The sequence below is a fragment of the Indicator indicator genome, chromosome 31 (assembly GCF_027791375.1).
Source record: "Indicator indicator isolate 239-I01 chromosome 31, UM_Iind_1.1, whole genome shotgun sequence".
Taxonomy (NCBI): Eukaryota; Metazoa; Chordata; class Aves; order Piciformes; family Indicatoridae; genus Indicator; species Indicator indicator.
In genome coordinates, this window is record NC_072040.1 from 8043521 (window position 1) to 8058769 (window position 15249).

Here is a 15249-nt window from a genome sequence, read left to right on the forward strand (position 1 = left end):
AGGAAAACATTTATAAATCAGAGTTTTTAGATTAAATGAAACCAATGGCCCTGCCAACTTTTTATTCCTTGTGATATAAATGTGTCTGTGAAATGAGATCTCAGCAGTGAAAACCTGTGGAACTGCTCATAAAATCTGGCCACTTGCAAGGGGCAGATGCTGATGGAGAGGCAAAATTTAGGCCATCTTTGCACAGCTACTGTACAACTTTATATCCAAACTATTGTTTGTACAACTATTATTTTGGTTGCTTTCTTGACAATGCTGCTGCTGCAAGAACAGCACAGCCTCTTGCCGGTGTGAAAATAACAGGGGTTTGTTCTGTGGGAGCAGTTGAAGTTGGATGTGAACAGAAGGGGAACAAGAGGAGGCCATTTAATTGCAGGAGGATCAGAAGGTGCCACGTAAGAAGGGAAGGACATCCTTTGTTCTTGCCAGCTGTATCATTACCAAGAAGACTGACAACACTCCTATGGCTTGTTTCATACATGTAGAAAGTTCTCTATCCGTGTTTTAGGTGTGCAGGAAGCCATAAAACCAGTAACTTTTTCCATACATGTTTTTACTACTTTGTTCTGGCAGACCTGGGTGGGGTTTTTTCAGTTACTCAAATGTTCCCATAACTGCCAACCTTTGGAGCATTCTTTTTTTTTTTTTTTTTTCTGACTGAAGAGTTTTCACTGCCAAGGACATCCCAAGATGTCAAAGAAGGAAACAACTTTCCCAGCCACACGAAACACTGAATCTTTCTCTTCCCCATAAGGAGACTCTTTCTCATTCCATGAAAAACTAGTAAAGACTAGTAAAGTCTTTTGTTAGAATCATAGAATTATTTTAGTTGGAAAATATCGTTTAGATAATGGTTGACTCTATGATCTTACTCTACCCAGTCTGGTAAAGCCCATCAGCACCACATCTCTGCCTCCAGGGATGGGGATTCAGGCACCTCTCTGGGCAGCCTGTTCCAGTGTTTGAGAACCCTTTCAGCAGGAAGTTTCTTCTAATATCCAACCAAAACCTCCACTGGTACAACTTGAGGCCATTTCCTCGTGTTACAAAGGAGAAGAGACTGACCCCCACCTGGCTCCAACCTCCTTTCAGGGAGCTGTAGTGAGCAATGAGGTCTCCCCTTAGCCTCCTCTTGTCCAAAGTGAACAGCCCTGGCTCCCTCAACCACTCCTCCCCAGACCTGTTCTCCAAACCCTTCACCAGCTTCATTGCCCTTCTCAGAACTAGCTCCAGCCCCTCAATGTCCTTCTGATTAACATGTTACCATGGGACTAAAGCTACTTTAATCACTTCCTCTATGTATGACCATGAATTTTGCTTTCTTGCAGATCCAACTGCATCTTTGAAAGACACTGTGTTACACTGCACACTACCAAACTCCAGATACTTTTTGTACCTGCCGTAGGAGGATACAAGTTAGCTCAAAAAAACCACTGTCCAGAGGGCAGGTTTCTTTGTTTCTTTTTTCCTTTCAAGACAGCTTTCACTAGCTTACTTCACTAATTTTCAGTCTCATCTTGCACTGCAAACGGAAACTTTGCTGCAGTCCCTGACAGTAGGTAGCATGCCCGAGACTGTTTTGAGGTGGAATTGGAAGAAATGGCTTCCAATTTAATTAGTGCTGTAGCAGATGAAATGCTGTTGTTTGCTATTGATCTCCAGCACTGCACTGTTATCATCAATGACTTCTACACAAGACAGAACAGAGCTGCAAGGAAGCAGGACAGGCTTCTGTCAAAGTCGGTGTATCTGTATATACTGGATCAGCAGCAAGTTCAGGACCGTTGACTGGTGGAGAATCTGCCAATATTTTCTTTTATTCTCACAAAAAAAAAATGCAAACCAACCCAAAACTATATTTTTACATGAAACTGAAATTTAATTAAAAAAAAAATCTAAATCAAAACAATGCTTACAAAAAAATAAAAGCAGGTCCATACAGGTTATTAACACTCCATTATTAACTGCAAAAGCCAACCTTTTAATGGCCATGTTTATCCACAGCACAAGTTCCTCCACTCTTCTGCAGCAGTTCTTATGAGCTGTTTGGATGATTCACATGGACATAGTCTAAGAATGACCCATCTAGAGCACTTTCAATTAGAATTTCTCCAACAGTGTTTATGTCCTGAAAAGAAAAAGTATTTTATTGACTCTCAAGATAGTAATTAATATTTTAAAGGTTTATTTTTGACTGCTTCAGTTGCCAGTTAACAAAACACTGGTTTCATCTGGGTTTACATCTGTGTTTAAAGTTTACTGCTTAACTTTCTGTTCTTTGATGGTAAACACTGTAACAGGAAGGAAGAGAAGAAATCAGTATTAAACTTGAAACAAACGAGGGTGTCAAATGCTCAAACAGCTTACTTCAGTGAATATGCAGACCCCAACAACGCTGATATTCTTCATTAGAGAGCCAGATTTGGTGATCCATGTCCTATTACCATGTATAAAAGTAGATACTCAGTCCTAGCTATGCTTTCTGAAGCTGTATATGCCAGCTATCATTAAAGTGCTATCATACATAGGTCTGCTTCTGCCATGTGTGTGAATTATAGGTTCAAATTACTAAGATGGTTCTTCACCCCAGCCTACCATTTGGACATCGTCTTCTTCAGTACTTTTACACCATTTGAAAACAAAAATGTTTTATATCTTTGCCAGAATGGGTTACAAACATAAACACAGGAAAGCACTAGCTAATATTCTTGAGAAGCATGTTAATGCTTGTGCTGCAATTTCTGTTGTATAGTTCACTTAGAGAGCAAACAGCTGCAGCATCTTTCAAAGGTACAACTGTGTCCTCTTGGGTTCTTATAGAATAAAAATAGGTTGTTGAAACTTCTAAAGCACCTAAGTTTCCATTTGCAGATCTTCAAGTCATTTATAAACATGAGTCAGATTCATAGATTTGTAGAATGGTTTGGCTTGGAAGGGACCTTGAAGATCATCCATTTCCAATCTCCCTTCTATTGACAGCGACACCTTCCACCAGACCAGATTGCTCAAGGCCTCATCCAACCTGGCCTTCAACACCTCCAGGGAGGGGGCCTCCACAACTGCCCTGTGCAACCTGTTCCAGTGTCTCACCACCCTTACTGTAAAAAATTTCTTTCTAATACCCAGTCTAAATCTGCTGTCCACAAGCTTTAATCCATTACCTTTCTTCCTATTCGGAAATGAGGTAATGGAGGACCTTTCCCTGGTCCCACCATGAGACAACAACAGAAATGAGGACAGAAACCGTAAGAAAGATGATGCCTCCGAGTACCAGACAGTGGACTTCCTGTATATATCTACCACACTTCATGACTCCAGTGCAGTTACCTGCTCAGTTCTTTTCATGACTTCTTGATGGATAAAGGTGTTAAAGAAGATATACATAAAGAACACGAGTCAAATATGTTGCAAGTAGCACTACTCACTATGTAGTCTTCATAATGGAGCATATGTCTGACTTGAAGATGCCTTATAAAATTGCTGCTGAAGTAGCTTGGATCTCTCCCAGGTGTTAAGCAACAAATTGGACAACACTATAAATAAATGGAAGGATGTACTCAGTATGCATTTGTTTATCATTCAAATAAAACTAATAACAGATAATCCACTTGTCTATTATTCAAGCCAGCATTTGGGTAATAAAGTGCTGCAAGAAACTTACAAGAATTCCCTGTGTGCTTACAACACAAGTGCCATGGAAAGAAACGTTTAATTACTTCCTGTGTTCTCTAAGAGAAAAGTTGCAGTTGCTGCAACATTTATTTCTTCAAGCAACAGCGTGAGAACACTGTGTATGCTAAAGGATAACTCTTATGGAATACACCATGGGTAAATATACCATAAGTAGACTGAAAACCAGCTTTATGACACTTTATGGTAATGAACAGTGTCATACAACATGTCTAAAAAATCCTTTCTTGGAACTAAAAGGCTGTGTGTTCATTCTAAGTTTGATATAAAAAGGTTGAAACAGCCATGCCAAATCACCTTTACAGGTACTCCTGAAATCCTGAAACAGTTACCCAAAGTATTTCAGAGTTAAAGGGAAGGGTCAGAGTGTCAGTAGCCACATCACAAAGTGCACCTTTCAGCATGTTCCCTCTCTTTGCTTTGTAGTAGTCATGTGGTGTCTAAAACAATTGTGAAACCAATATGACTTTCAAAAATTACATTTTCATTTTTTCTGCTTAAAATTTTTACATTATTGCATTTCCCCATCCTACCTGCTGCAGAAAGCAGGAGGGTTGGCTTCAGTCCTTCAGTCTATAATCTGTCAAAAACACCTCTTCTGTGAGATGTGGGAATCATGTAAAATGCCTCAGCAAAGTACAAGCAGGGAAGTAAATTATGCTTGTTGAGATCTGAGTCTACAACCTATGGACCTCACACCTATAAACAGGGTCATAGCAAGACGTTGCAGCCTCTGTTGACATCCAGAACGAAGCCATTTATGTGGTGTTAACTTAAAAGAAATAATTAAACCCCTCAGCAACAGACTCCTATAAGGCCACATAAGCAGTTCTCAAATTATAACCTCAATCCCCAGATGAGAATACACTGCAAACACTGCACATAAATCTGAGTTATGGCAGTAGAAATAACGTGTGGAATTTAAAAGCAGGCAAGTCATTGAAGCTAGAAGTGCTCATTGTCTTGTCTAGTATGTAACTTGTTGTATCCATCATAATACTTCCTGTACCATTTTCAGTGCTCCTGCCAGCACCCACAATGATAGGAGAGCTAAGATTTTAAATATTTTGTGCATATATACACATGGGGATAAGATGTGGCTAGGGACACCTTCTTCCTCCGCTGTCAAAACCAATCACTTCAGGTATTTTCTCTTTGTTATCTCCTGTCAGTAATGCCTGCTAAAATGAATCAGTTTAACACATGAATTCAGTAAAATATATACTTATGTACATTACCACTGCTCTCCTTTCCAGTCTGTGGTAAGTTAGACAGTGATCCATTAGCTCATCCTCAGCTACTTGGCACTGGCAGTAAGGACAGGAATATCTGGGAATAGAAGGCAGTCTATAGTTAGTGGATGCAGATATAACAGAAACATTTTTAGTACTACAAGCAATAAAAGTAGTGTTTAGATTTTTCTGGCCAGATGTCATTAGGAACTTCTTTTGCCACAGATAAAATGCAGCATGGGTGTACGACATGTACCTGTGTGTGATCTATGCTGTGCTGGCAAAAGGTCACCTTGCTAATGGATACAGCAAGCGCCGCACGGAACCATGCCAGCACATCAGGATATTGATCCAGAAAAGCACTCTTAACATAACCATGACCTTAGAGAAGAATGGATGAAAATACTGAACACAATCACTACAGGCATTTGATAAAAGCATCATTTAAATGCTCTGATTCACTTGGAGCATGCGTGACCAAACTACCAATTCTCAGGAGCCCTCATTAAGCATCGACACTTTCTCACAGAGGATTCCTATTTAGTTTTCAGCACAGAGTATGGTCTTGTTGCATGGTGGAAACACTGCTTTCAAGGTTAGTGCAGCTTTCAAATGTGCCTGGGTAAATGTTCATGTTTTTCTGAGCATAAAAAGAAGAATAGCTGAGAAGGAGACAGGCCTTCTGAGCAAGCAGTCTGCTTAGTAAAGGATTCGTGCTGAATTCTGAGACAGAAACAAGTGGCAACTAAAAAGAAAAAAAAAGTTAGAAAATTCTTCTATCAGTTTGGCTTTACTCTGTCAGGATAACAAACTCAAAAGTGCTTTTGCGATGTCATAATCACCAAGGTCTACCTTGTTACAGCATCTTCAGGCTCCTGTATAGGTCCATAGTTTTCTATATATTTCTCACAAGTTCTTAAATGAGCTCTCATTTCACTCAAACAAACCTAAGGAATGAGAAGCAGCAGCTTGTTATGTTTTACACAATGACACGTTCATGCTCAGTTCAAAGCCTTATTACAACTCCATGGCTGTACCTAGGGAAAAATGTACATCTCCTACTACCAGCTCAGTTCCTTGTTACTGGCTCAGTATTGCTCTAACACATTTTATAATAACAGCATTCAATTGACTTATGAAAACAAAGTCTATTTGAGTGAAATAATTATTGGTTCATGCTGATTTCATTTGTCCCTTATGTCAGCCTTTAATATTTTGGAACGAAATCTGGAAGGCAAAAGGGAAACATTTGCAGTTTGAGGAGGGAAACCTTCCCCGTTCACATCTTTCTGTTTCTAATAGGGAATATCTAAAGCAACTCTGTTAAAACAAAAATAATCCAATGTGAGGGCTCAGTGAAGTCATCAGCAAAACTTTTTTACAGATTCCTTAAAGATAAAATTTGGGGGTTGTATTGCTGCTGCTATTGGCCATCCTATTTCCTTCAAGTCAGAACCTCTATATAACAAATCTGAAGTACAATCATGAGGAATATTTATGATAAGAAAGAATTGAAATGATATGAAGCCACCATGTTGAGATATTAAAATATTTGCACAGAAACAGTACAGAGGCATTAATATTACTTGTAGTTTGTTCTATATTCTTAACCTTTAAACATTGTTGACTCATTCTAGTGAATCTTGGGAAGAGATTTAATGTCACCCTGTCTCAGCTGTCTGTGCTATGGCTCCACTGCAATGATCAGCCTGACTGCAGATGCAGCAGAAAGAAAATGCTCAGCCTGCAGTCTCTTAATTGCAATTTCAACTTCTCAAGTCAAAACTGCAGATGAAGTTAAGTTTATCCTAACACAGCAATCCATCCACTGGCATGACTGAGACAACACAGTACCATCTGCCAGGGGTAGTCTGCCAGGTACCAGAAACAACATACAAAGGTATCTTGATGATAGACTGTTTTAAAACCACTCTCCTTCTCACCCTATCTTAGTGGCCTCACTGATGGCATTACCCCAGAAACACAGACAACACTCTCTGCAGCCATTAGAGAGATGACAAACCCCTGCAGATAGCTATAACCAGGTCCCTGCCACTGAACAGCAAAAAGCTGTACTTCAGCTCTGCCAAGTTCTGAGAAGCCAAGCTAAGCCACCTGTAGCTCAGCACTTCTGAGCATACCTGTTACAGCTGGTGTAAAATCTTATTTAAAAAACAATCTGTAAAATCTGCAAAATCTTATTTAAAAAACAACCCAGAGTTTAAATTCAATATTTAGCAGCTGTTACTATCAAGGTGTTACAGTTCGTGCATTTCATTATCACTTTTAAGCACATCTCTTCCAAACAGTGAAAAGGTAAAGAAGTAATAGTGTTAACCACAAACAAACATTGTTTTTCTGCTGTTTTTTATGCTCTCTATAATTCCCCACAAGGCTGCAAATAAGTCTTTCTGAAGTTCACACATATACTTGCTTGTCCTTATTTTATTGTAACACTGCTGCTGCTAGACAAGAAAGATTTAAGGGTATTGCTTTACAGTTAGCAAGACAGGAGAAATTATAAAAGCTAGATGTGAATCTGTTCAGGGAAAAATAAGAGGGAGTCAGACCTAGGCTGTACAATTTCTTCCTACAAAACAACACAGGTATGAAATATGAGGGGAGAGCAGGACTGAAGAGTGTTCATTATACAGAAAGAGGCACAGAGTAAATAGCACAAGCACAGGAGAAAATGCTTGGGTTTATACAAGTTTTCATACTCAAGTATTTAAATTCAATCTCGGTTAACTTTTTTCCTATTCCTATATGTCCTGTTCTCCACCACAAAGCCCTGTCAACCTTTTGCTCTGCACCTTGTTTTGATGAAACATTCCAGGTCAAACAGCAGCATTTAAAACTTTGTTTGCATGTAAGGGAAGTTTCAAAGGCTTTATTTAAATGTAAGGAAAAAGACTCAGTTTAGGTATGTTACCAAAGGGGGTGTGCTAAAAAAATAAAACAAACCAACAAAAAATAACAACATTTTCTGTATTTGTCCTGTATTTTAAAAGATGCAGCTGTGGCCAGGATTTTAAGAATTAGTTAATTGTAGTATATAAAAAATATGATATGTCCTTTCTCCAGCCAAAACCAAGGTAGGGTATCAAGAAGATTCAGCTCCCATAGGTTTAGGCTTGAGCTTAATGTTTGCCCTGGCACTGGCAGGGTAGTTTAGAGCTCTTTTAGATATGGAATTCATAAATCACAAAATTTGGATACGGATTCATAAATCACAAAAACCTATCTTTCCATCATTATGCTGGTGCAGTTTCTCTGTTTAGACACGCCTTTTAAAAGGAATCTTAATAGAGTTACTCTTATGCATGGATACAGGAATTATTTAGTAGTTAGTGTTCAAGACTGCAAACCTGTGTTTCACATTCTGTGCAATTTTGGAACGTGCTCTCCATCTTCTTGGCAATATCAGTGGCTGGAATCCCTTCAGAAGGCAGGTAAGCACGGCAGTAAGGGCATGTCCACACATTATTCTTTAAACTTGCAGAAATACAGGAACGGCAGAATCTGCACAGAGAAAGAAGCAAAACCAAATGTGACAATCTCCCCCCTGCCAAACATGCTTCAAATAAGGCAGGGCATATAAAAATTCATCAGAACGTTGCACCACATGACATCCCAGGGGTAACATTGCAGGATGTTTGTTCTTAGGATATATTGTTCAGAAGGCTGTGGGTGTTGTTCCTGCAGCCCTGCTTGTATTAAGCAGAGATCTGAAAACAGACAAGCTGAGCTTCCTGGTAGCACTGAGGCACATGGTTGTGAGGACATTCCAAAGCAGAAGCAAGAAACTAGGAACTAGTCCCCCATGGGCCAGGCAAAACCTCCAGTTCCTGATTTGAAATTGAAATCCTTGCCATCACAGCAAGGATTTTTTTTTTTTTTTTAAATTTCTGCAGGGTTGCTGCTGGACAATATCACAGATGTGCATACTGATAATTTAGTGCAAGCCTTCCTGAGCACATAAACTGGAGAATACTCCATGCCATTCCTACCAGAGACAACCATCCATGTTGTTAAGAGGGGAATTCTTCAGTACCAGATGAAGTCAGGAGTCTGAAAATTGCAAGGCTGTCGTGTGATAAGTGGTTCTCTGATGCAGCCACCTCGGGGTTTGGGTTGGCTAAAGGCACACCGACCTCTGGGAATGTCTTAGCCACTTCACTTCTCTGGGTTTAGTAATAAAAGCAGATTGAATTAGTGGTCACTGCAGCTGCTTTTGAAAGCTTTTTGTCACTTAAGGTCAGATAATCTTTGGTAACTCTTCCTGTAGAGATGTTAGAGATGTAGAGAAAGGACATTACTGCCTTTCACTATCTGAGACCACTGCAAAGTCCCAGTACTAAGGGACAGGAGATGGCCTTTAGAGTAAATTACAGCTCCCTATCGAGTTCAGATAGGGATCAGAAGGGCAGAGTGACAGCCTGGGGCTGCAAGGAAGGAGAAAGAAAAGGATGCAGACTGACTGACAGCCCCTCTGACTTTGGAGGAGCTAGCAGAAGCTGTTGTGCCAGACTGCAGCTCACAGTGAGCACCTTGTGCAGCCTGGTGCACAGACAGCAAGGACATGAAGGCAAGGACGTGGCAAAAGCCCTGGCACCTCTGCAATAGATTTGCACTTGTGTCCCACTGCCAAGCCTCTCAGCCTTTCAGCAGAAGCAGCAGGAGCAAAATCATGTCTGAAGCCCCAGCCGCATGAATGGAAAACATCACTTAAGTAAACTGCTGACTTTGCACTGAAACAGGCAAGGAGTAGGGACATCTTCTGGTTTGCCAATTCTGCCTGGAGATTTAAATGCAGTGGCTTCCAGGAAAGAGGTACCTAAAACCATAGATCACTGTAATCATAGTTGGCAAATCACTCACACCAGTAATTGCTGGTGCTCATGCTGTTACCAATTTAGGATGCTGCTACTCACACCATGCTGTGCTACCCCTCTGTTGAACCATACAATCATTTAGATTGGAAAAGACCTCTAAAATCAAGTCCTGCCTTATACCAAATGTTACCCACCTTTCCTTCTGTCTCCTCTCCCAACCCTCCAGCCCAGCAGAAGATATCACCTGCTTATCTCTCAGATGCTTCTACTCAGTCTGTCATTTTAGTGCAAACCCACCAGCTTTGCCACTTGGTAAAACGCTAACATTTGCACCAGAGAGGCTAAGTCACGAATCCACATTGCCCCCACCAGCTCTGCTCTGTAGACAGCACCTCCAGCAGAGAAGGAGAATTGGAAAATGAGGCAAAACCTTCTCCAGCCACTATAAAACAGCTTGCCAAGCTCACCAGTGCACTCTGCAACAGCATTTCTAACATACTTAGCAGCCTGTGATCCATCTATAGGAGGACTTCTTTGGAAGCCTTCTCAATACATAGGTCCACAGAGCCATGTAAAATACCATCAAAGCCCTAAGTCAGACATTAGGTGGTATTTTGCAGGTACTTCACAGAAGTAAAAATCCTCACACAAAGTGCCAAGAGACTACAGCCAAGACTCAACATCTCCCTGTCCAAAGATAAACTCTGAATTGTTACACAGAGTTTGCCCTCGGGCAGGTTTTAACTTGGATTATTCCAGTACTTTAGACAGGGTTGAAAAGGTTCCTTTGTTTCCCTGACAAACGGAAGAGACTTCTATAAATAACTCGGTCCAAGGGTCACACGTGCTGTCCCACAGCCTTCCCCTTGTAATGCCACAAAACAATAAACCAGATCATCCTTTGCCAGTTTATTCACCTTCTCCCTGAAACTGTCAGTTGCAGGAAAAAGAGGGAACATAAAGGATACAAGGTCTGGCAAGAACAACTACACTCATGCATTGTACACACAGAGTCTTTTGCTGTTAGTCAGCGATTTGTTCTATTGACTATAAAAACGATTTGCAAGAATTTCAGGCTCAACAACAACCACCGCCCTGCCCTTGACTCAATTTATCGCTGCTTTTATTTGCTCAGTCTATATCTAAACAGGTCAAACAAACAAACAAATACAGCAGTTCAGGCAGATTAAATAAAGCCTAAGCATCTCAGCATATCGACCCTGAGCATTGCTAAAACTGTTTTTCCTTCTTCATCTCTAGTTAGAAGCTGTGCAACACTTCTCACATCCAACAAAAGCTAACATATCCATTCTTGAAGATACCCAGGGTGCTGTGAACAGCTGCATTTTTAGATATACATGTATATGTGCACATTATTTTCCATGACCTGTGACCTGGAATAAACACAAAACAAATCTCCCCAGGTGAACAGCAGGAAAGACACAGCTGCTTACTGGATTTCTGTTTAAAAGGAAAAAAAGACCAAGTCCTCTGTTGTTTCAGGGGCCAACAAGTGGTCCTGGAAACTTAGAAGGGACTCAGAAACATGCTAGGAAGGGGATATTTTAGGGCTTTTTTTTTTTTTTTTTTTTGCTAGAATTATCCTAAACACTGTTTAACCACACTTCTGACTTGTGACTTGGAGGATGCAGGTGCCAGGTGCCACGTTTACAAAGGGAGTCACTAGCAGATGGTTCACATTTGTTCCTCCATTTTCCGCCTGTATCCATTGCTCTGTGCTGATTTCAGATGGGATTTTTATGCTGTGCTTGCATCTGGAGAGGATTCAGATTAGGGGCAATACTTCTGCCATGGCTCACATTAAATTTGTGGTGAAGACAACTATTACTCACTTGGGATGTGAGCCAGAAGCACACACTCACTCTAGAACAGCTGTTTTTATGCACTGAGCTTTAAAGTGGTCCAGAATAACTCACTTCATCCTAAAACTGCTGTCCTTTAAAGTTGCTATGGCCTTCTCCTAAAGCAGCTACCCCAAGACTGACCTGCTGGCATATCCTAACCTCAAACAAATTTATCTGGGATGAATCGAGATGCATTTCTCAGTATTTAACAGAAAAACAAAACTAGAGCACAGATGTCACAACTTCTCCTTACAGCCAGCAGAGAAAGAGACACAACTTGAGGTAACTAACTGCTAAACCAGCCGGCTCTAGAGCTGCTCTAGCCATGCCCATCGCCCCGTGCAGCCGCAGGGCTGCGGCTCCATCCTCACCTACAGCTAAAGCACCAATGAAACACGATCGTTTCCCATCAGTTTCAGTCAGTTCAAGGCGGATTTTCCCACCTCCTTCAGCTTTTTTCCCAGCCCCTGGTGCCCGCACCACAAACTTCTCCCATTGCTAGACCCCACATCCCGACCTCTCCCCTGGTAAAGCCGCGGGCGGCATGGGCTGGGCTGAATGGGGCTAGGCTGGCGGCAGTCCCGCCGGCCCCGGGCACTTACAGGTGTCCGCAGGGTGTGCGGACAGGCCGGTGCAGCACCTCCAGGCACACGGCGCACTCGAAGGAGAGGACAGACGGCGGGACCGGAGCCGCCGTACGGGACAGCGCCGAGCCCATGGCAGGGCAGAGCAGAGCGGAGCCAAGCCGAACCGAGTGAAGTCGAGCCGAACCGAGCCACACGGAAGCCCTTGCCGGGCACCGACCGCTACCGCCCCGACCCCGGAGAGGAGCCCGCGGCGCCCCCGCCTGGCCTTGCCTCACCCGCGGGGCAGAGCTCCCGGAAAGTGGCCAGCCAAGTCTCCCCCGGGCTGGGAAAGCGGCAGAAACACCCCCCCCGTTTCTCAACAGGAGTTCACTTCCCTAAGTGCAGGGAGCGGTGGGTAGGGAGGGGGCTGGAGGTCTCCAGGAGGTAGGCGTGACCCTGAATATTTTTAAGCCCCCAAAACGTCGAAGTCAAACAAACGCAGCGTTAGGTGTTGGTGGCTCCTGAAATGTGCGCCCACGAAATGCTAGGATCTTTAAAAGAGATAGGTTAGCCTTGAGGAACTCGAAAGTTATTAAAAAGCAACAAAACGTGTTTCTCTAGGAAATGTTATGCCAGAAATGTCTTTGATTTACCCTTTCATACATGGGACTAAGTGAAGAAATTATTCAGTGGGACTGCTTAGTCTGGAGAGGCTGAGGGAAGACCTTGTTGCTCTGTGGGCAACGCAAGGAGAGGTTATGATGAGGAGGGAGTTGGTCTCTTCTCCCAAATGACTAGTAATGGAACAGGAGTTAATCGCCACGGCTTGCACCAAGGGAGGTTTAGGTGGATAGTCAGGCATTGGAACAGGCTGCCCAGGGGGGTAGTGGAGTCACCATCCCTGGAGATGTTTAAAAGAGGCAGAGATGCGGTGCTGAGGGAAATGGTTTAGCACCACACTTGGCAGAGCTAGAGAATGGTTGGGCTCTATGATCTGAAAGGTATTTTCCACCCCAAACGACTCTGTGATTCAAATATGGCCCACTTCTGAGTAGGAAATAAAAAGACAAATGCAGTAGATTTGGCATCTCCAAGATGTAAGCATCAGCAAGTTTGACATCTTTCAGTTTGCATCTGGCCTGCAATAGAACTAGTAACCTTCTGTCAAAGTGCTTTTCTTGGAAATTTCCATCACAGGCTTGGTTTTGGAGGAAAATATCATCAGTTTCTGGAGCCAAACGCCACAGTGATGATTATCTCATATAAACAGCTTTGACAGTCATGTTATTAACTTGCCAAATCAAATGTGTAATGACAACAGAAGGACAGTGATATTTCCTGTGCTTACTATTTACTCTTGCTACCCCACCAATTAATAAAAGTAGATTTAAGAAGAATTGTACCTCATCATAGGTAAAACCCCACAAAAATCAGTACAATCATATGCATTCTTATAGAAACTGCAACAAAGTGTGTTCTGGCATATGCAAAATCTTGTCAGTCAGAATCAAATGAGTGAATTTCCTCTGTCAGTTATTGGTTTTCTTTAAATAAGTAGTAATTCCTTGTAGTAAATCACAAGGAAAACGTTAAATCCATGGCCCTGGTAGAACTGTCTGTTGCTGTCTTATGTTTGGTGTCACTTGGTTAAGATTTAGATCACAGCTGTACCCAGTTTTAATTTCTTTGCATATCATTGCATTAATAATATAATGTGATAAAATGTCATTTGCCACTGTAACATAATTAAGTGCAAAAGTTGTAAAAGAAAATCAATCAGGGACTAAAACTGTAGGCTTTTTCTGGTAAATCACACACTCATTTAAAATCTGATTTAATGCAAGTATGACTAATGTATGGAAAACATTAAATCATGAAAGATAAAAGTAAAATGCTTTTTAAAAAAGCATAAAAGCCCCCACATAAGCCAGTAAGTGCCTGTCAATAAGATGTGGAAATAAACCCAGCACTGTCATCATTGACGTATAGAGAATGTGTGTCTCATGAAGACAGCAGTAAAACTGCATTAGAGATCTTAGGAAATACTGATAATAATGTTCCAGTACTGAGTAGGTGGCACACACAGAGACCTGACTGTGCTGGGAAGGGCTGGAATGATCACAAGGCTGGAAGCCTGTGGTGGTGTGAAGATTGGTGCTCACAACCAATGACACCGAGTAAGAGAAGACAGAGTACAGGCTCAGTCAGGATCTGTTACATGTGGGTAGATTCAGGGCTGAGCAGGCATTTACAGATGTGTATTTACTTATTTACACACATTTAGATACATTGTCCACATCTGCCTGATTGGTTCCCTAATAAGTAAGAAACAAAAATATCTAAGAATGTATTAGAGGAGAAACTTAACAAGATTAACAAAAAACAGGGTGTGTCAGAAGACTTCATCATATGATAAGTGTTCCACAACATTTTAAATATTAAAATCCCTTTCTGGAAAAGGAAGGAAAGACAATAGTTAGAAGTAGATAGCAATCACAAATACGTCAATAAAAATTACCGAACATAGCCAAAGAAAATTCAAGCCTAGTAAAAATAGACACAATAGAAGGAAATCTAAAGTTTAAACAAAAGAAGGTGAACAGCAGCTAAGACTCACTACTAGACTGATAGGAGAGTGCTAATGGTGCAGAGAAGTGCTCAATATTCAGCTACAGTATTTGGCAAGAAGCAAAAGGATGTTTACATCTGATCAGGGTTCCAGTTAATTCACCAGCCCAAAACAACAATGCAGGTATTAAGCCAAATTAAGTAGGAATAAATATGCTAAAAGTAAGGCAGAAAGAACTTTCACTCAATATTCCTAGAAGAGTTGGCTGAGTTTTCTGTTCTACTATTAATAATTGTTAATAACTCTGAGTATACAATGGAAGTCCTTCAATGCTGGGCTCAAATGACCTGGTTGACCTCATCAGTTAAAAGATGTAAAAGATGAAGTTCAGTTAATAAAAGTAAATTGATGCTCACTGACATGGTTTTAGAAGTAGGACTTGGCAAGTTAAACTCAGGTTATACTGTGATGAACTTTGAAATA

At 41.4% G+C, this 15249-nt stretch overlaps 1 protein-coding gene across 1 annotated transcript; it reads right to left on the reverse strand.

Moving 5' to 3' along the window:
- Positions 1 to 1946: 1946 nt before the first annotated feature.
- Positions 1947 to 12349, reverse strand: RNF125 (ring finger protein 125). Its single transcript, XM_054394663.1, has 6 exons — positions 12234 to 12349; positions 8300 to 8453; positions 5784 to 5878; positions 4938 to 5028; positions 3435 to 3542; positions 1947 to 2137 (listed from the first exon to the last, which is right to left on the reverse strand). The coding sequence occupies exons 1-6, from the start codon at positions 12347 to 12349 to the stop codon at positions 2045 to 2047; spliced, it is 657 nt and encodes a 218-aa protein (XP_054250638.1). The 3' UTR covers positions 1947 to 2044.
- Between the last annotated feature and the right edge of the window lie 2900 nt (positions 12350 to 15249).

Coding starts and splice junctions, on each gene's coding strand:
- RNF125 (XM_054394663.1), bottom strand. CDS start 12,349: ATGGGCTCGGCGCTGTCCCGTACGGCGGCTCCGGTCCCGCCGTCTGTC. Junction 5,879..8,299: donor GCACAGAATGTGAAACACAG/GTTTGCAGTCTT, acceptor CTCATTCCTTAG/GTTTGTTTGAGTGAAATGAG. Junction 3,543..4,937: donor GACTGGAAAGGAGAGCAGTG/GTAATGTACATA, acceptor ATTTATTTATAG/TGTTGTCCAATTTGTTGCTT.